Source organism: Bos indicus, chromosome 23, assembly GCF_029378745.1.
Source record: "Bos indicus isolate NIAB-ARS_2022 breed Sahiwal x Tharparkar chromosome 23, NIAB-ARS_B.indTharparkar_mat_pri_1.0, whole genome shotgun sequence".
NCBI classification, from domain to species: Eukaryota; Metazoa; Chordata; class Mammalia; order Artiodactyla; family Bovidae; genus Bos; species Bos indicus.
In genome coordinates, this window is record NC_091782.1 from 18,683,752 (window position 1) to 18,703,067 (window position 19,316).

The window sequence follows — 19,316 nt, forward strand, 5'->3', positions numbered from 1 at the left end:
TCCACACCCTTGAGGCCAGATCACTGGCCCTTAGCTGCCTGCCTGGAGCAGCTGGTGCAAGATTGCAACACCAAAGCCCTTGTCTTGGCTTTAGAGGCTGCTGCTGAGTCACTATCACAGAGGTAGCCGCTGACCACCCAGGCAGGAGAGCAGCCCAGTTGCCCCAGGGTTCTGCCATTTCCTCCAGCCTATAGGCTCTGGTCTTCCAGCCTTAGGGGCTTCCCTGGTGGCTCAGATGGTAAAGCGTCTGCCTGCAATTCGGGAGACCCAGGTTAGATCCCTGGGTTGGGAAGATCAGCTGGAGAAGGCAATGGCAACCCACTCCAGTACTCTTGGCTGGAAAATCCCATGGATGGAGGAGCCTGGTAGGCTATAGTCCATGGGGTTGCAAAGAGTCAGACATGACTGAGTGACTTCACTTCACTTCCACCCTTAGAGATACCCTTGGCACTGTAAGGTCAGGAACAGGCTTGGGTAAGGAGAAATTCTCTCTCTGTTTCTCCTGTAAAGTCTGTCTGGCAGACTGCCCTTCACCCTTCTCACCCTCTTGCCCTCCCCAGTGGCTTCCAAGAGATTGGGTACAGAGCAGAGAGACCACGGGAGGGGCACTCTGCCCAGTGGTGAGGGTGCCGCAGGGCCTGAGCCCTGGGTCCTCTGTTCTGTAGCCTGGCTATCAGAGAAGGGATCATGAGCCTCAGATGCCACCAGCTTCTTGGCAGAGGGGCTGCTCTTTCTCCTTGGCAACTGGGCCAATGATGCCTGGGGCGCACTGAGCATCCTCTCCAGGCAGGAGGACTGACCTTCGCTTCTGTTCATCCCACCCCAGGGAGGTAGCCCAGAGTACTTGTTGACTACATGGACTATTTGTAAATTTGTTATTTATCTGCCATTGCATACTAAGTGTCCAGACAGTGCCATCCACATAGTAGGTGCTCAGTACGTATTTATAGTATAAATAAAGGGAGCCTGACTCTGCATTTGAATGCCCTTGGTAGATACTGTGGGACTTGCTTCATTCTGTAAAATGATGACAGTCATAGAACCTACTTCCTAGGACTGACATATATAAAACCTTGAGACAGTCCCCAGTATATGCTAAGCACTCAGTAAGTGTTTGCTGTCATCTTCAATCTCTCACCTTATTTTCCAGTCTCTCCTGCCCCATGAAAGGCTCTCTTTGCTCTCCTCTGAGCTGCTGCTGGAGATGTGGTTGATAGCAATGGGGACCAGCTGGGCCTGGCATTTGCCACCTTTGGGGCCGAGGACAGCATCCAGACCAGCCATGTGTGGGGCTCTCTTCTTTCTCTACCCTTCACATGCCTGCAAAATGTGGTTCGAACACACATCAACGGAGTCTTGCTTGGTGTGAAGGGCAGGAGGGGCCCGCAGATCATGAGGTTGACAATCAAGGGTTCCCCCTTCGGATCCCTTTCTTCTTTCCCTGACAGAATGATCTTTCTAAGCCAGAAAGAAGACCCTGTCACGCCCTCGCTTATAGTCCCTCCACGGTTCTCCGTCTCTGGCAGCATAAGCCCAGGATACAGGCCCAAGTAGCTCCCAGCCCTCTGCTCCCCCCGCCTCTCTATCTTGTCTCTAGCTGTTAGTCTTGGGCTCCACAAGCCGGTCACCCCAGACGACCTACCCTCCCCAGCTGGCCCGCAGGCTCCCACAGTATAAAGCATATGCTCTCCAGAGAGAGTCTGGCCTGGCCGCCACACAAATGAGATGGCCTCAGCACTGCCTGGAAAGCCCATCCCCTCCCCTGCTCCCCCGACCTCATTTATTATTTTCTTTCAAGGTTCAGCTCAAACATTAACTCCTTTAAGTAGCCTTGACTGACTCCTGCATCCTTCACGTATTTCCTTCTCAGCGTATAACTGATGAGGGTGTGTGCTTCCTTTGAACAAGGCACATAAATGCCACCGGTTTCCCCCACTAGATGGGTAACTTTTTCTTTTTCTTTTTTTTGAAGAAGAAGTTCTTTATTTTATTTTGGCCATGCAGCATGTGGGATCTTAGTTCCCCGACCAGGGATGGAACCCACGTCCCCTGCAGTGGAAGGGTGGAGTCTTAACCACTGGCTTGCCTGGGAAGTCCCTGGATGGACGACTTCTTTGCGGGCCAGTATCCCTGGTGCCTAACTTGGGACTTTCAGCGTGGCAAGTCCAGGGAAAACTTGTGGGAGGAGAATGAACAGATTTCTTGGGGTGTGTAATTACTGGTACACATCAAAGCTGAGAGCGGCTGTACCACGGGAGGGTGTGGGCCCTGCTGATGGGTTGGGACGCATTTGGGAGCATGGGTAGTTGGCGGGAAGGCTCAGGCCACTCTGGGCTGGGGTTGGCAGTCTGGGAGCTGGAAGGCCCAGGCTTCTTGTCTGCTGCCCGCTTCTTGGAAGCCTTGTCGGGGCCTCTGTCTGCCAGGCAGGGATTTGGGGTCAGATGGATATTTGTCTCTCTCCTTGTATGAAGGAGCTGTGACACTCTCACTTTTAACCTCTGGCATGGGTGGCTGCTCCAAGCAGTAGCCACTGAGTGACCTCCAGACACAGACTTCTGCCCTTAGGGCTCTCAGCTCAGGTGTGGATCAGAAGAGGCTGAACACCTTGGAAGGTGATATTATCCAGCCCCTGGCCTCCATGCAGGCCTACACTGAGAGTGGTCCTCCCTTCACTGGAAAAACTTCTGCAGAGGGAGATTCTATAAGGCCTTTTCTCCATCTCTCAACTCCACGCTCTTGCTGGGCTGAGCCTTTCCATCTCATTTGTGTGGTGGTCAGGCCAGCCTCTCTCTGGAGAGCATAAAAACTGTGGTTATTTATTTATCCTGATGATTTTTAAAATTGTATTCATTAATAACCATTTATCATGTCTCTGTGTATGTGCTCAGTTGCTTCAGTCACGTCTGACTCTTTTGCAACCCCATGGACTGCAGCCCGCCAGGCTCCTCTGTCCATGGGATTTCCCAGGCAAGAATACCAGAGTGGATTGTCATGTCCTCCTTCAGGGGATCTTCTTGACCCAGGGATCGAACCTGTGTCTCCTGCGTTGTAGGCGGGTTCTTTACTGCTGAGCCACCTGGAAAGCCCTTATCACGTTTCTACTATAGCGAATTTTTATTGAATATTTATAAGGTGCTGAATACACAGATTTTCTGGCTTTTGTTGTTGTTTGGCTGCATGGTGAGGCATTTGGGATCTTTGTTCCTTGACCAGAGATTGAACCCATGTCTCCTGTAGTGGAAGCGTAGATTTGTAACCACTGGACCACGAGGGAAGCCTCGAGACAATTTAAATAGTTGGGGACATATGCTCTGGGTTCCGGAGAAGGCAATGGCAACCCCCTCCAGTACTCTTGCCTGGAAAATCCCATGGACAGAGGAGCCTGGTGGGCTGCAGTCCATGGGGTCACTAAGATTAGGATACGACTGAGTGACTTCACTTTCACTTTTCACTTTCATGCATTGGAGAAGGAAATGGCAACCCACTCCAGTGTTCTTGCCTGGAGAATCCCAGGGACGGGGGAGCCTGGTGGGCTGCTGTCTATGGGGTTGCACAGAGTTGGACACAACTGAAGTGACTTAGCAGCAACAGCAACAGCTCTGGGTTCAGACGGTGGTCAAATCCCAGCTGTGCCACTTGTTAGCTGTGATGTTGGGCACCTTTCTTCATGGCTCTGTGCCTCAGTTTCCTTATCTGTACAATGGGGATAACACAGGGTTGTTGGTAGTTGGTAAGGTTGTGGTAGAGCTTAAGTGAGTTAATGCATGAAAAGCTTTTAGAGGAGCACCTGGCGTGTAGTAAAATGCTCAATTCCCATGAGCTGTGCTTATTACACAGCCGCTGTGTAATAATAATAACACCTTCCTGTTCCAGATCTGGCCCGTATTGCACCCTCCCTGTTTGTCGTTCACATCCACACACTTACCTCACCAGACCAATTCAATCTGACAGACATTTCCTTGCTGTGCTCTCTGTGTGAGGTCTGAGCCGTCCTGTGCCAGGCATTGACAGAGGAACAGATGTGTTAAGTTGGAGTTCCTGCCCTTAGGATGCTGTGAATCCCCTGGACACATGAGGCTGGAGACAGAGGATGAATAAGACAGGTTTCTGCCCCCAAGAAACTCACAGTCCAGATGGGAGGCTGGTGTGGAAACAGACCTGGCTGAAAAATGAAAGGGCCATTGAATATAGAAGCTACAGCCACTTTTTCTGCTTTCTAGGAATGTACTATGTTTCATCTTGAGGAAGTGGTTCTTTTGTGGGGAAAATACAGCAATGGGACCTTTGGGTGAGACAGGCCTGCCCTTGAATAGGTGAAGATGAGGTCAAGAGGGAAAGTTTTGCATATTATCAGATGTTGAGGAAAGTGGCTTCGCAGAGGCAACCCAGCAGAGGTTCAGTGGGTGAGGACCAGCAAAGACATCTCTAGGTCGAATGAAATCTCATCTTTTTTATTTTATTTTTTAAATTTTGGCTGTGGCATGCAGCTTGCAGGATCTCAGTTCCCCGACCAGGGGATTAAACCTGGGCCATAGAAGTGAAAGTACAGAATCCTAACCACCAGCCTACCAGGGAACTTCCAATGAACTGTCATCTGGATTTAAAAAATTTATTTTTCCTTGGTAGGTAATATATTTGCATATTTCAAAATTTTAAGTGTATGAAGGTATAAATGATGAAGAGTGTGCCTTTGGCCCTGCCCTCCTCCACTAAGCTTACCACCAGGCTCACGTAACTGCCGGGGGACGAGCTGGGAATCAAAACCTAGGAGTCTGGAGCTTCCGATCTGAAGTCTATGCTCTGAACCTCCCCGTGTTCCCCGGCTTCACAGGTGAGGGGGCAGAGCCCAGAGAGGCAGTCATACTGCAGGTTGATGGCAGAACCTAGGGGGCTAGAAGCCAGGACCGCACTGAGGACCCTTCCGCTAGCACGTTGCCTCAGTTTGCCTGAGGAGCGCAAAGTGGGGCGGGGTGGTGTGGGGGAAGGGTCAGCAGGCGTGTGGTTCTGAGATGGCGGTTTGTTCTGGGCAGTGGTGGTAGGGACAGCCTGGTGCCTGGAGACGGGCTAAACAACCTGCCGTTACAGGCTGACCTGGGCCGTGCCCCAGAGACCCCTGCTGTGGACTCAAGAGATATATCTGACTCTTAGTGCCCTTTCAACTGTGGTTTGTCCACTTGGTGGCTTTTTTGTGACCCAGACTAACGCCTTGCCCTGTCCTCAAGCCCACCAGGTAACTCTCTTTTTCTCCCCAGCTGTCATCAGTAGCATCATTTTACCACATAAGCAGGATTCATCGTATTTTGGGGGTGGGGGACATTTAAAAAAATTTATTTTGACATGTGCACACTGCTATATTTATCTATTATTTATTTATTTTCAGCCATGCTGACTCTTCGTTGCTGCACCCGGGCTTTCTCTGCTTGTGGAGAGCGAGGGCTACTCTCTAGCTGCAGCGCACAGGCCTCTCATTGTGGTGGCTTTTCTTGTTGCAGAGCGCAGGATCTAGGTGCGAGGGCTTTCAGTAGTGGCAGCACAGGGGTGCGTTAGTTGTGGCACGCAGGCTTAGTTGCTCCGCAGCATGTGAAATCCTCCCGGACCAGGGATCGAACCCTGTCCCTTGCATTGGCAGGCAGATTCTTACCCATTGCACCACCAGGGAAGTCTGGTGGGGGGCAGTTACTCAAGGAAACAAAGGAACCGCAAGCAGGTGAGAACTGTATATGGTGAGGACTCCATAAATGCTCTCGGTGGTTCCCTGTCCAGGTCTGATGAAAGTGATTTGGGGATCAAGGGTGATGGCATCAAGACTCTCTGACCTCTTTCAGAATGGGGCACTTTCAACAACTGTCCCACTTAGGCTAGGGAGTGCCCCACCTTGCTGTTCCTCGAACCCCCTCTCCCCTCCCTCAGTCACAGCCCCGGCATCTCTCTGCTGCAGTGTTGCGCCCACTGGTGAGTCTGTCTCAGAGAGAGAGATCAACTCCCCTCCAGCTGAAGACTGCGGGCAGGGCAGTGTCTTCCCTGCCCCCACCATGCCCTGCCATGGCTCCGCTCCTGTTGGCCTCTCCCAGGCCCTGTGAGCACCTTGAGAGCATCTCAGCCTCCCAGCCTCTGACATAGAGCCTGGCGCTAGCTGTGTGCTATGTGAGTGCTAAATCGCTTCAGTATTGTCCGACTCTTTGTGACCCCATGGACTGTAGCCACCAGGTTTCCCTGTCCATGGAATTTTCCAGACAAGATTACTGTAAAGGGTTGCCATGCCCTCCTCCAGGAGATCTTCCCAACCCCAGGAATTGAACCCACATCTCCTGCATTGGCAGGTAGGTTCTTTACCACTCAAACCACCTGGGAAGCCACTCATTAAAGCCCATGGCACCAAGAAGTGAGTTCACCAGCCTGCCAGTCTGTTTTGAGGAACTCCGTATCTGCCTAGCTTCTCTAAGTCTGGCCCTAGCAGAGTATCCCCTTCCTTCTATCCAGCCTGCTTTTTTTTTTTTTTTTTAAGCCACTTCTTGAGGTGTAATTCACATACCACACAATTCACCCACTTAAAGTGAAAATTCGATGGTTTAGTCTAGTCGCAGAGCTGTGTAACCATCCCCACAAGCAGTTTTAGAACATTTCCATCACTAGCCCACCCATCTTTTGGCTGCACCCATCTTCCTTAGCTTTCAAACACCCACAGTTTTCCTCAACTTAAAAGAAAAAAAGCCTCCCTTGACCCTGCTCTGCACTCTCTGGCCATTGTGCAATATGTTTCCCTCTTTCCGTGACTAAGCTTCTTGAATGAGCGGTTCACACCCACTGCCTTCATTTTCTCAGATTCAATAAACATTTTTTAAAAAGCATCTGTGAGGTACTATGCCAGAAGTTTTCATATACATCATCTCATTTAATCCTCATAAACATTTTGTGAGCTGGGAATTATCATCTCTATTTTAGACATGAGAAATACAAGGAAAGTGACTTGCCCCAGGGGTTTGGCCAGGATCTGGTTCCAGGTTCGTGTGAATCCAGAGTGGGTGCTCTGCTCTACTGCCTGCCATCAAGGCCAGCTGCACAGTCCAACTGCTGACCTTCCTAGTCATCATGTGGTCTGGGTGTCTGTACCTCCCAGCACCCCTCTGATGACCTTGCTGCACCAATCAGATTGATGACCAGTACTGTCTCTTCTTCCAGCCTTAGTTCAAGCTCTTCCTTCCACCTGGCATCCTTTTCCTTCTTATTTTCTATCTTGGAAAATCTGATAATCCTTTTTTTTTTTTCTTTTTCCCTTCTTAGATCTGGCTCAGCTCTACTCTCTCCTTGGGAACACCCTATATTTTTGGTTGAGCCTCGGAGAAGGGGTTGACAGAGGATGAGATGGTTGGATGGCATCACCAGCTCAATGGACATGAGTTTGAGCAAACTCCAGAAGATAGTGACAGACAGGGAAACCTGGCATGCTGTGGTCCATGGGGTTGCAGAGTCAGACACGACTGAGTGACTGAACAACAAGAACCTGCTTTTGAGGGCTATGACTTGCTTTGTTTGTTATCTAACAGCTTGGTGTTCTTATTGAAATGGTTGTGAGTGTAGTTTTAAATTTCCTGGGACTCTGAAACCACATTGGTATACTGCAACCCACACTTTGCTGTATTATTATTATTATCATTTTAAAGTACCTCATCAGGTACAAGATCAGCTGGCACTTTAAAAAAGTAATTTTTATTTGTTTTTTTTACCATACCACATTCACGTACCACATGGCATGAGGGAGTTTCCTTTTCCAACCAGGGATTGAACCGACACCTCCTATAGTGAAAGTGCGGAGTCTTAACCACTGGACCACCAAGGAAGTCCCACCTTGCCGTATTATGATGGAACAGGTGCTCAGTAAGGGTTTTAGAAGAAAGGAAAGAAGGAGAGGATAAAGGGAGGGAGGGATAGAGGAAGGGAGGGAAGAGGGAGGCTTTGGGAGTTGATACGATGGTAGTGACAGTAGGTAACCCAGGAGATATGCATGGAAAGGTGTTTTCAATTGTGAAATCGACATTAAAGGGCAAAATAAAACTGGTATCCTAGCAAGAGTCCTCACATACGCTATGTGCTCAATGATAACTGTTTGTATTAATTTCAGTGACCTCTGCCCTGACCCCATTCCTGGAGATGGTACTTGTGCACTCCTCTGGGTAAGAAGTCTTCCAAGCAGGGACCATGTCTGTCTCTGATCACTTTCCTGGACTCAGCACAGGGTTTGATACATGGCAGACTCCAAAACTGCTTAGCAAAAAAGTAGATTTACCTGTTGCTCACCTGAATCCCTCACAATGTGTTCCATAGGTGTCTTTGGGATATGTACCAGCTCTGCCACCTCATTCAAGAAATACTAATTAAGCACCTACTGTGTGCCCAGCACAGTTCTAGGCACTTGGGATTTGACAGTGAACAAACAGATATGTTTACCTGCCCACATGAAACTGGCACTCTAGTGGTTGAGAGAGATGACAAAGAAGAAAATACAAAAATTAGTAAAATTTAGGGTATATTAGAGACTGATAAGGACTTTGGAAATTAAGAGTTGAATAGCATAAGGGGAGAGGATTGAGAGTGTTGATAGAAGATTGGTTACAGAAGTATATTGTTGGGTCAGAGTAGGCTAACTGAGTGGTGAGATTTAGGATCAAAACGTGAAGGAGGTAAGGATATTTGGGGGCAAAGAATTCAAGGCAAAGAAAACAGCAGAAGCAAAGGCCCTGAGGCAGAAGAGTGTTTGAGGCCAGTGTGGCTGGAGCAGAGGGAAGCGGAGGGTGATAGGAGGGGAGGGAGGGAGCAGACTGCTGGAAGCCACTGTGAGCCCCTGGCTTTTACTCCAAGTGGGAAGTAGCACTGGTGTGTGTTGAACAGAGGATGGATGAGGTTGGCTTGAAAAGGGTCAACTCTAGCTCTGGTGACTGTGTAGAGAGTAGACTGTAGGGTCCAAGAGCAGAAGGAGGGAGATCTGTGAGAGGCCCCTGAAGTAAACCAGGAGAGAGGGGAAGGCAGCTTGGTGTCTGGGAGTCACAGGGCTTGGATATATTTTGAGGGTAGAGCCAACAGCACTTCCTGATGACTGAAGGTGAGATGAAGGGAAGTGTCGATGGTGGCACTGAGCCATTCGCTGGAAGGAAGGAGTTGCTATTAGCTGTGGTGGGGAAGTTATGAGTGAAGTGCCTTTGGAGGGAAAGATCAGGGGTTTGGTTCAGACATGTTGAGTTTGAGCCCCTAGCGGGCACCTAGGGGGCGCTGATGCATAGGCAGTTGATTACTCAGGTCTAGAATCCTGTGCTCTGGCTGGACTGGAGTCTGTTCTTTACTACCTGTGCAAGGCTGCTGCCAGCTACAGAGGGTGCTGGTCCCATAGACCAGGTCTGCACAGCGTGTGGGGTGGCTTTGTTTCTGAGGCTTAGTTTCCTCATTTGCAAGACTGGTATAAATAATACATGTTTGGGGGGTTGCTGTGGGAGGTCAAATGAGATAGCCGACGTGGAGCACTTAACACAGTGCCTGGCACAAAAGAAGCACTGGAATGGTTGTGAAAAAATAACAAGGAGCCAGCCTGGATTGGCTCCTGTGGAAAGAAAAGTGAAAGCATTAGCTGTTCAGTCGCCTCTGACTCAGTGGGACCCTATGGACTGTAGCCCACCAGCCTCCTTTGTCCATGGAATTCTCCAGGCAAAAACAGTGGAGCGGGTAGCCATTCCCTTCTCCAGGAGATTTTCCGGACCCAGGGATCAAACCCTGGGTCTCCTGCATTGCAGGCAGACTGTTTACCATCTGAGCCACCAAGAAAGCCCTGGCTTCTGGGGACCAGTCTTCAAACGGGTTAAGGGGGTGTGGAATAAGGGGTGGGAAGAGGAAAGGCTAAGAATGAGGTCAGAGCCCAGGGTGGGGGTGGGGGGATGTGATTTCATTGTTCCAGAGGGACTGGAGCTTGTCGACCAGCAGGAAAGGGTGGGTGTAGGGCCATCCAACTGCAGGTGCTCGGATCAGTTTCTTGGCTTGGGACTGAGCAGCTCTGAGTGTCCCAGCCAGGATGACGACAGGCAGGGCAGGCTGTGCGGTGGCCTAGGGACACTGTCCTTATGCAGTAGCACCCACAGAGATATTAACCAGTCCTTGGCTTTTTCAAGCCCACATCTTTTAAGAGAAGAATCCAGAATTTCCTCGGCTTTTCTTCCAGGCACAGTACATGGCTTGTGTGGCAAGGGTTTAATGAATGTCAGCATGTGTCCTTCTCTCCATATCTATAGAATGATGGTGAAGAAACCATAGTTTCCAGAATTTCTGTGATGACGACATGTCCTGTCTTTGCAGCGGTGGTGATATTTAACCCCTAGGACAACTGAGTCTCAGAGATGTTCAATAACCTCCCCATGGTCACATTTACTATGGGATAGAGGGAGATTTGGTGGGCAGTCTCCCTTGGCAGGAGGTCTTCAGCAAGTTTAGAAAGTGAGGAGGGCAGAACTGGGCAGAGTGGAGGGAGGGTCAGGCTCCATCTGGGCAGGGCATGGCTTTTATATTGGGTCCAGGCAAGGTGGGGGAGTGGGTGAACTGGATGGAGGCACTAGTGAGTGAGACCCCAGAAAGTGGGGCAGGGTGTGGAGTGAGGGGAAGGCATCCTGTGCGGTTTCCTGCAGTTCTTAGAGAGGGGGCAGGCAGAGATCTTGGGTGTAAACCAAACCAGGGAACCCTCTGGCGAGGGCGGTGCCATCCTCCCATTGCACAGCTGGGACTGCTTAGAACTGGTGAGGGTAAGGACCTTGCTCAAAAGTCACACGGACCAACAGTGATGGAGCCAGGATTGTGACCCAGCTCTGCTCAACCACAAAGGCTGCCCTCTGTCCGCTACACGATGCGGTTGCTATCATGACCTCCAGGCAATAGGGGGATAGACAATATCAGATGACTTTTTGCAGATTTCTTCCAGCAGAAACATTCTCTCCATCTCTGTCCCCAGTCTGCCTCCACACTCTCCCCTGCCTCCTCCCTCTCTCTTTCCTCCTCATTACTCAACCCCTAGTAACCCCGAGGGCAGGCAGACTGTCTGCACGGTTGAGGGAGGAGGAGACCAGCTCTTCTGGGTGACGCACACGCACCCTTTGCAGCCTGCCCACCTCCCTCCCACACCACCCACACGGTGGGGAGGCCCCCCTCCCCCACCGCCCCCTCTGCAGGCATCCATGGCTGAGGGGGTCTTTCCCAGAATTAGCCACCAAGAACAGCTGGAACAGGGAGAGGGAGGTGGGAGAAGGGATGGAGGCTAACAGCTTCCAGATGTGCCAGGGCACGAGAGAGCCGAAGGAGCCTCCGGCCCAGTGGTCTCCTGCCGTGGCTGGGAGGCTGGGAAGAGCTGGCCTCTGTGTCCCAGACTTCAGGACTGCCAAGGCAGCTGGGCAGATCCCTACTCAAGAGCTTCATGCAAATCCATGTGAGCAGGGCAAGAAAGACTTCTGTGCTGCACCTGCAGGGAAAACCCCTGTGGCCCAGCTGCTTCCTATGCCTTTAAAAATTTTTTTAAATTAACATCCAACTGTTACTTTATTTTGTTTTTAGGCTGCACCATGCGGCATGCAGGATCTTAGTTCTCTGATCAGGGATCGAACCCATGGCTCCTGCACTGTGAGCTTGGAGTCTTAACCACTGAGCCACCAGGGAAATCCCTGATTATTACTTTATTTATATCACTAAGCTTAAATGACTTGGAAGAGACAAATGAGCGGTTCTATCCTATTTCGGGAAAAGTTTCCAATCAATGCTGGTTATGTGGTGACAGGTACTAGGAATGGTGACATCTTTGGGTCAAGACTGACGATGAAGCAGGGGCTCTAGAGCTATGGTTCATCTCCAGCAAGACTCTGGAGATGATGACCAATGCCAGTCACGCAAACATGGAGCCTCTAGGGCTGGTCCCAAATTTGCATCTCTTCCCTAAAGCTAACAAATTCATAAAACAACTGAGGCTTGAAAAAAAGTTTTAAAATGAAGCCCAAATAAGATTAAAACTATACTCTTAATACACTTTCCCTTTCAAAATTTACATAAGCACACTTTTTCTCTAATAATATTAATCCTGATGCTATCGACCTTGGCTATACTGCGAGTGGTGGAGGCAGAGATCAGGGGCTGAATTCCAAGCACTTGGAATTGAATCCCAATTCAGCCACTTACCAGCTAGAGAGCCCAAGGCACACTGCTTGGCTCTCTTGGCCATGCAATGGTTTCTGTTTCGTGAAGCTATTATTAGAGTTGAATAAGTTAATCTATGCAAAACACTTAACGTGGTGCCTGGCATGTAGTACATTTTTACCATTCAGAAAACACCTACCTTGTTTCAGAAGCTGTGACATTTTACCCTTGCAACCTGGAAATTAACTATGAGTACCCCCATTTTTATGAGCAGAAATTGAGGCTGAATGACTTGTCCAGGGTCACATGGGTCAACGTGAACCCAGATCTATTAGACCCTAAAATCCAGGCTCATTATACTGGGCCCCTCCCTGGTTTTTGTTGCTGTTGTTACTATTTTTCAATTAGTAGTGAAAGGTTCCAAGACCTGTTAGGGGCTGGGGTGCATCATTTTCAATCCGGCTCACCTAAAGAGAGGACCGTGTCAGAAAAATGGGCAACGGCTCGGGGGTTCAGAGGGGCCCTGGGAGGAGAAGCCAAGGGCCCTAGAGGGGCACTAAGAACAGGAGATTTCAGGGACGTGGGAGGAGCAGTGTGGGGAGGGGGCTGGGAGGCTGGGGACAGGGGATCCAGAGGTTGGAAGGAGTCCAGGTTGCCCCGAGGTGCCCTCAGAGTGCCCCCAGCCCCCTGAGCAAAGCCCCTGGGCCTGCTGGCCGCTCTTTCTCCTGGTGTGTGTGTTTCTTGCTTTGCCAGGGCTGCTCCGCTTCTGCACGTCTTCTCTTCGGCCGGGGCGGGGTGGTGGAGGGTCTCCAGAATTCCCCTTTGTGGGATGGAGGGGACAGGAGGAGGAGGACCAAGAGCGAGGGGGCTGGAGCCGGCCGGCAAGGAGGCCCGCCACTGGCCCGGCTCCCAGGTCCTGGGCCCGAAGAGGGAGCTGCCTGCCCCTCGCTATTCCCTCCCCCTGCCCCCCAGGGCTCCTTGGCTGCTGAGCCTGCCAGCTGGGCCCCCGCCAAGCCAAACAGCTGCCAGGGGGAGAGGAAGAAGCATTTCCGAGCAGAGAGGCCCCTGTGGGCTTCAACTCAAACCTAGAATCCCCCTTTCTCACCGCCAAGTGAAAAGGAGAGTCTGTGCACATGCACACAGGCATGCATGCATGGCACCAGGGAGCCGGCCGGGGACTGAGGGCCTGGCAGGCTACGGGATGGGGGCGGGGCAGGGTGTCTGGGTGCTGGCCTGGGAGGTAGAGGGGGACCGGGGCCATGATCCCGCCAAGTGGGAGTGGGGTTGGGGAGTTAGGTTTGGCAGAGGTTGGGGAGGGGGTGCAGTGGTCTAATATCCCCCACCCACCCCAAATCTATATCTACCTGAGACCTCACTGTGTGATCTTATTTGGAAATACGGTCTTTGCATATGTCATTAAGGTAAAGATTGAGATGAGATCATGCTGGATTAGGCTGGGACCTAAATCCAACAAGAGTGTTCTTAGAAGCAGAAATGAACATACAGAAACCCCTGGGAGGTTTGTACGTGAAGATGTGAGAGAGAAGGGAGAAGAAGGCCATGAGAGGCTGCACGTGAAGCGGGAAGCAGAGATGCGAGCCCGGAGCCAGGGAACGCCTTAAGCCACTGGAACCGGGATGAGACAAGGGAGGACTCCTTGCTAGAGCCTTCGGAGGGAGCCTGACCCTGCTGACACCTTGCCTCCAGACTTCTGGCCTCCAGAATGGCGATGTAATGCATATCTGTTGTGTTAAGCCACCAAGTTTGTAGTAATTTGTGATGGCAGTTCTAGAAAACATATAAAAGGAGGCATATGGTAAAGGGGTTGGTGGGGCCAGGGGTTGATAAGAAAGCCGTGTAAAGCGGAATGAAAAATGAAAAAGATCTGTTATTCATCATACTACTCTCCTGTGCCAGGCACGTTTAAAGATACTTATCTCATTCCTCACAAGGACCCTGCCGGGAAGAACTGATTCCCATTCTGTAGAGATTCAGACCTAAGTTTGTTCCATGAAGTTGGGATTCCAGTATCGGATCCTCCTTCTCCGAAGCCTGGCCTCTTCCCACCTTCTCTCAAGGGAAGCGCAGCAGTTTCTGGGCCAGAGGATACATGCTTTAAGTCAGAGGGAAGTTCTCCCAGGGCCCGGGAGGGGAACACGCCATGCCTCACCGGGGAACTGGGCGAGGGGTCATGACCTCATTGCTCTGGGGCCCTCTGTGACTAAATGTCCTGGATACTCTTTACTCACCACTGTCCCTGGAGTCCTCGGGGACACGTCTGAGGGTCTGGTTGCATCCCTAGCTTTAGGAAGGGTAGGGGGACACCCCTATTCACCTCTTGCCCGCTGCTTCAGCCACCACTGCTACCTCCGCTGTCGTCACCGCCCAGCAACGCCATCACTTCTGCTGTCACCGCCAGCTCTCGTCACCACCACCATCACCTCTATCTCCGCGAGCACCGTCACCATGACCAGCATCAAGACCAGCTCCACCGCCACCACCACCACCGCTGGGACTGCTAGGATGACCACAACAGCCACGGCCACGTTCTCACCTCCATCACCTCCCCTCTACCCCTTCCACCATCATCACCACGATGACTGTCACTATGTAACATAGCGGAGAGGTCAGGGGCAGGAAGGGGACTCAGGGGAGACTTCCTGTGCCGGGACAGCTCAGCCGAACCTAGCAGGGGGGGACTTGGGTATACTTGGTATGTATCTGGCTGACAGATGGCATCGGTAGTGGAGGGCACCCAAAATTCAACCTTGTAGGGAGGGGAGGTGAGCCTGCCTGGCAGCTGTAAATCCGGAGTGGGACAGGCTGTCTCCATGGGCGTGGGTTCAAACGGGTGGAGATTATTTGAGTGACACGTCCCAGCCCTGCCTGGCTCGTGCTCATCTCGAGGGGATGCGGATTTTGGCGGGTCCCTGGCTCCTGGCCACCTGCCTGGCCTGGCCGTGATAGTGAGGTCATGAGAGTGGCGGTACCCAGAGTCCTGGGGGGTGGGGTGGGAAGGAGGGCCCGCCCTGGCTGGGAGAGAAAGGCCTCTCTCCTCAGGCTGACCCTACCAGAAATGATGAGGTAAGCCCTTTTTCTAATTTTTTACTCATAGATTTAAAAAAGTTTTTAAATTAAAAAAAATTATTTTAAATTATTGTTTGATTTCTGGCTGTGCTGTTTCTTCGGTGTTGCAGGTTGGCTTTCTCTAGTTGTGGCGACTGAGGACTACTCTCTAGCTGAAGTGCGTGGGCTTCTCATTACGGTGGCTTCACTTGTGGAGCCCAGGCTCTAGGCACGAGGGCTTCAGTGGTTGCAGCTCATGGACTCTAGAGCTCGGGCTCAGTATTGTGGCATATGGGCTTAGTTGCCTCACAGCATGTGGAGTCTTCCCAGACCAAGGATTGAACCTGTGTCCCCCGCACTGGCAGGTGGACTTTTATCCCCTGGACCACCAGGGGAGTCTGATGTACGCAGTCTTGACACTTCATTCCTCCAGACTCCCCTCCCCTCTGCCTGCCCCTTAGTGGCTCTGGGTGCTGTGGGTGTTCTCCGCCATGGGCTCGGAGTTTCTCTTCCCCAGGAGACACCTGGCTAGTCACGTGGTTCAGTCACCTGGGGAAATAGAGGGACCAGAAGGCTCTGTTCTGGGGGCAGAGAGAGAACTGACTATTGGAGAGAGTTATCTCATTTCTGCCCACTCAGCTGGGCAGCCCTGCCTGCCATCTTAGGCCAAATGTGTATGGTAGTCAGGGAGGACGGCAGAATGTTCCAGAAGTTCAGGTCACTGCTGCTCCCCTCACCTCTTGTCTGTGTGCCCAGCCAAACTCAACTGCCTTTAAGGACAGGGCTGGCCAGTTCTGGGAACAGCCTCTCAATCCTTCCAAGCCCCTAAACTGCCCAAATGCCTGGCTAATCCCACCGTCTAGGATCACACTTGAGAGCTTCTGGAAGTGGGAAACAATACTATCGCGGGATGTGTTTATCTCTGCATCAGGCGTGAGAGCCGGGCAGACAGGCTGGCGACTGGAGAGGCTGAGGGGCCACTGAATCCCAGAGACCGAAGAGTGGAGGGCGGGGTGGGTGAGAGCCTCGGGAAAGGCCCAGGCTCTCCCCACACCCTGGCTTGCTCCTGCAAATCACTCCTCAGGAGAAGGCTTTTTGCTGGGTTGGGAAAGACTCTGGCAAGACAAGGAGACCTTTTGATGATGATTCAGTAGCGATAGCCAATGTTCACTGAGTGCCTGCTACGTATCAGGCCCTTTCCAAGCACCTGATATGTGTCCTTATTGAGTTCCCCCACATCACTGTAAGATGAGTACAATCACTGCTATATCTGTATCTTACAGATAGCATCCTCTGTGACTGAGGGCAAACCTTTGCTCTCTGGCCTCAGTTTCCTCATCTGCTCTCTGCAGGCATCCGACTCAACCTGCTGCTCCCCGAAGGTTTTTCCAGGTGACATTTGGAGTCAAGCTACCTGTTTGGAACGTTTCCTGTTTCTGGGGGCCTCCCTCGGATCAGCCTGGTCCCTGGCAGTGGCTGGGGGTGGAGAGAAGACATTGGCCTGGAAGGTCCCTGTGTGGCTCTTATGTGGCCTTGTGGCAGTGCCGCTTTGACTGTGCTCTGGCAAGAGGAGCAGGGCCATCACAGATCAGAGAAAATAGCCGAATGTGCCTGTTCACTCACAGACCCTGTCTGGGTGTCTGGGTGAGGAGGGTCTGCTGGGATCCAGTTCCCACCAACCCTGGATTCCCCCTGGCCTCCCCTGACTGTGTCCCCTTCCCCGTCAAAGGCAGTGGTGGGGACTGGGCAGACCCTTATCTGTCACTCTATACCTGCCAGATACCCTTCCAGGTGTAGGAGGAAAGGGACAGATAAAACTTGATCCTTGCCCTAAGGAGGTCACAGCCTAGTGGGGTTTAATCCCAAACCAGTCCCCCATCCCTCACCCTCCACACTTCACCTCCTGGACACATCCTCATGTCTTTGGGAGATCAACGAAGGTGGAGGACAGAGGTGGAGAGGGGGATTCTCTGGAGTCTGGAGGTCAGAGAACATCTGGAGCACTGGAGCAAGCACTAAGAACTGGAGACAGTAGACCCTGGAGGGGCACACCTGGCCTGTGGACCCATTTTTTCTCATGGCTACCTGGGGCTGATACCTGATGGGAAGATGCTGGTGAGTGCCATCTTCCTCCTTGCTGGAGGAGACTCTCAGCTATATATGAGCCTGTGTGTTGAGCTGGAATTCTGAGACCCATTGAGGCTAACTTAGCGAGGCTGAGGAATCTTGTCTTTATGCTAGATGGCCATGGCCTTAGCAACAGATCAGCAGTTCTACTATTAATACTAAAGAAGAAGAGATGGATAGAAGTCTATGACACAAGGTCTTAGCTGGGTGAGAGACGGGGGCAATGAAGACTGAAAAGAGTGTTGGAGAGAGGGACTGGCGTGTGTGGAGGCCCTGAGGCGGACAGGGAATTGAGAATGACTCAATGACTCCCAGCATCTGGTCTGATCAGCTGCGTGACTGATGGCTGCATTTGCTGAGCTGAGGAACCCAGTAGAAGGAGCAGGTGTTTTTTTTTCCCTTCCAAACATTTACCTTAAAACATTTATTTATTTATGGCTGCACTGGGTCTTGGCTGCTGCTCACAGGCTTTTTCTAGTTGTGGAGAGAGGGCTACTCTCTAGCTGTAGCGTGCAGGCTTCTCGTTGCCGTGGCTTCTCTTGTTGCAGAGCTCAGTAGTTGTGACGCATGGGCCCAGCTACCCCATGGCATGTGGGATTTTAGTTCCTTGACCAGGGATAGAACCCACATCCCCTGCACTGGAAGGCAGATTGTTAACCACTGGACCTTGAGGGAAGTCCGAAGGAGCAGGTGTGGGGATCAGCACAAGTTCAGTATTGGACCAGTTGAGTTGAAGGGCCTATGAACCATCTACGTAGTAAGGCTCCTGGAGATATGGATCTGGCCTCAGGAGACGGGCCTGGGTTGGAGGTCTATATTGGAAATTGTAGGCTTGTCAGCTGGGGGCTTCCAGGTGGCACTAGTGGTAAAGAACCTGTCCGACGATGCAGGAGACACAAGAGACATGGGTTCGATCCCTGGGTTGGGAAAATCCCCTAGAGTAGGAAATGGCAACCTATTCCATATTCTTGTCTGGAAAATTCCACAGACAGAGGAACCTGGTGGGCCACAGTCCATGGGGCTGCAAAAAGAGTCAGACATGAGTGAGCACACACACACACACACACACACAGGCATGTTAGTGGCAACTGCAGTCATCACGGGAGGGAATGAGAAGGCCCAGGGAGCAGTTAAAAGTGAGAAGAGAAAACAAAGAAGGCACAACCCTGAGAACCCTCATTTTGTGGCCTCCTGGTCCTTATTTCCCTTTGGGGATAGTCTCTCTACCATCTTGCAGGGTGATATATCAGATAATCTCCTCTCATTCTAGTTTTAGAAGGATTCCTAGAGGCCTGTCCTGTCAGACCCTCCCTCGCACCTGCGTGGGACAGCCTAGCCGTGGCCTTGTGAGCTGGGCTCAGCTGACCAGACTCTACCTTGGGACTGGGTATCTTGAGTGTCCTAACACTAGCATGGAAGAGGCCTTTGGAATCCAGCCAAGTAATTTATGTCTCATTTCCAGTCTTCCAGTCCAACCCCTGAGCTACTTCCTCAATCTTTTGCTAACAAATGCTATTGGTGGTGGAGGAGGGGCGGGGAACCGTATAAATGCCAGAGCTGGTTTCTGTTACTCACAAATAAAGAGGAGCCAGCAAAGGAAAATGAGCTGGACGGGACTTCAGAGAGGCCAGAGGAAAACTAGGGGAGTGGAGTTTCATAAAAAATAAGCAAAAGAGTATATATATCTTGAAGGAAGGAGTAGCCAGTGGTGTCAATTTTTATTTAAAAAAATGTCCAGTGTGTTTAAATAAGCATAGGAGGAGCAGGCAAGAAGGAGACACAGCTGTTAACAATGATTAACCATAGGTGGGAGGCTCAGATAGATCTCTGTTTTAAAGGAAGGAACCTAACTCATACTTGCTCAAGACAAGAACAACAAAGAAGTTCCTTATTGGCTTATTGGACCTGTCTTTGGCACAGCAGAAATAATGTCATCAGGACTGGTCTCTGCTCCCCTGCATCGGCTTCCTTCT

The 19,316-nt window shown here is 51.2% G+C and overlaps 1 protein-coding gene across 4 annotated transcripts in view; it reads left to right on the forward strand.

Annotated features, from left to right (window-relative positions):
* Positions 1-19,316, forward strand: part of RSPH9 (radial spoke head component 9) — a 113,184-nt gene that overhangs the window by 51,154 nt on the left and 42,714 nt on the right. Inside the window, exon 5 of one of the 4 annotated variants that reach the window (XM_019986043.2) lies at positions 14,505-14,635. The exons of the other annotated variants lie outside the window; for them this stretch is intronic. Coding sequence (XP_019841602.1) covers positions 14,505-14,620 — 116 coding nt within the window. The 3' untranslated portion in view covers positions 14,621-14,635. Of the gene's footprint in view, positions 1-14,504; positions 14,636-19,316 lie in introns of those variants that run through there. 4 annotated transcript variants of the gene reach the window in all.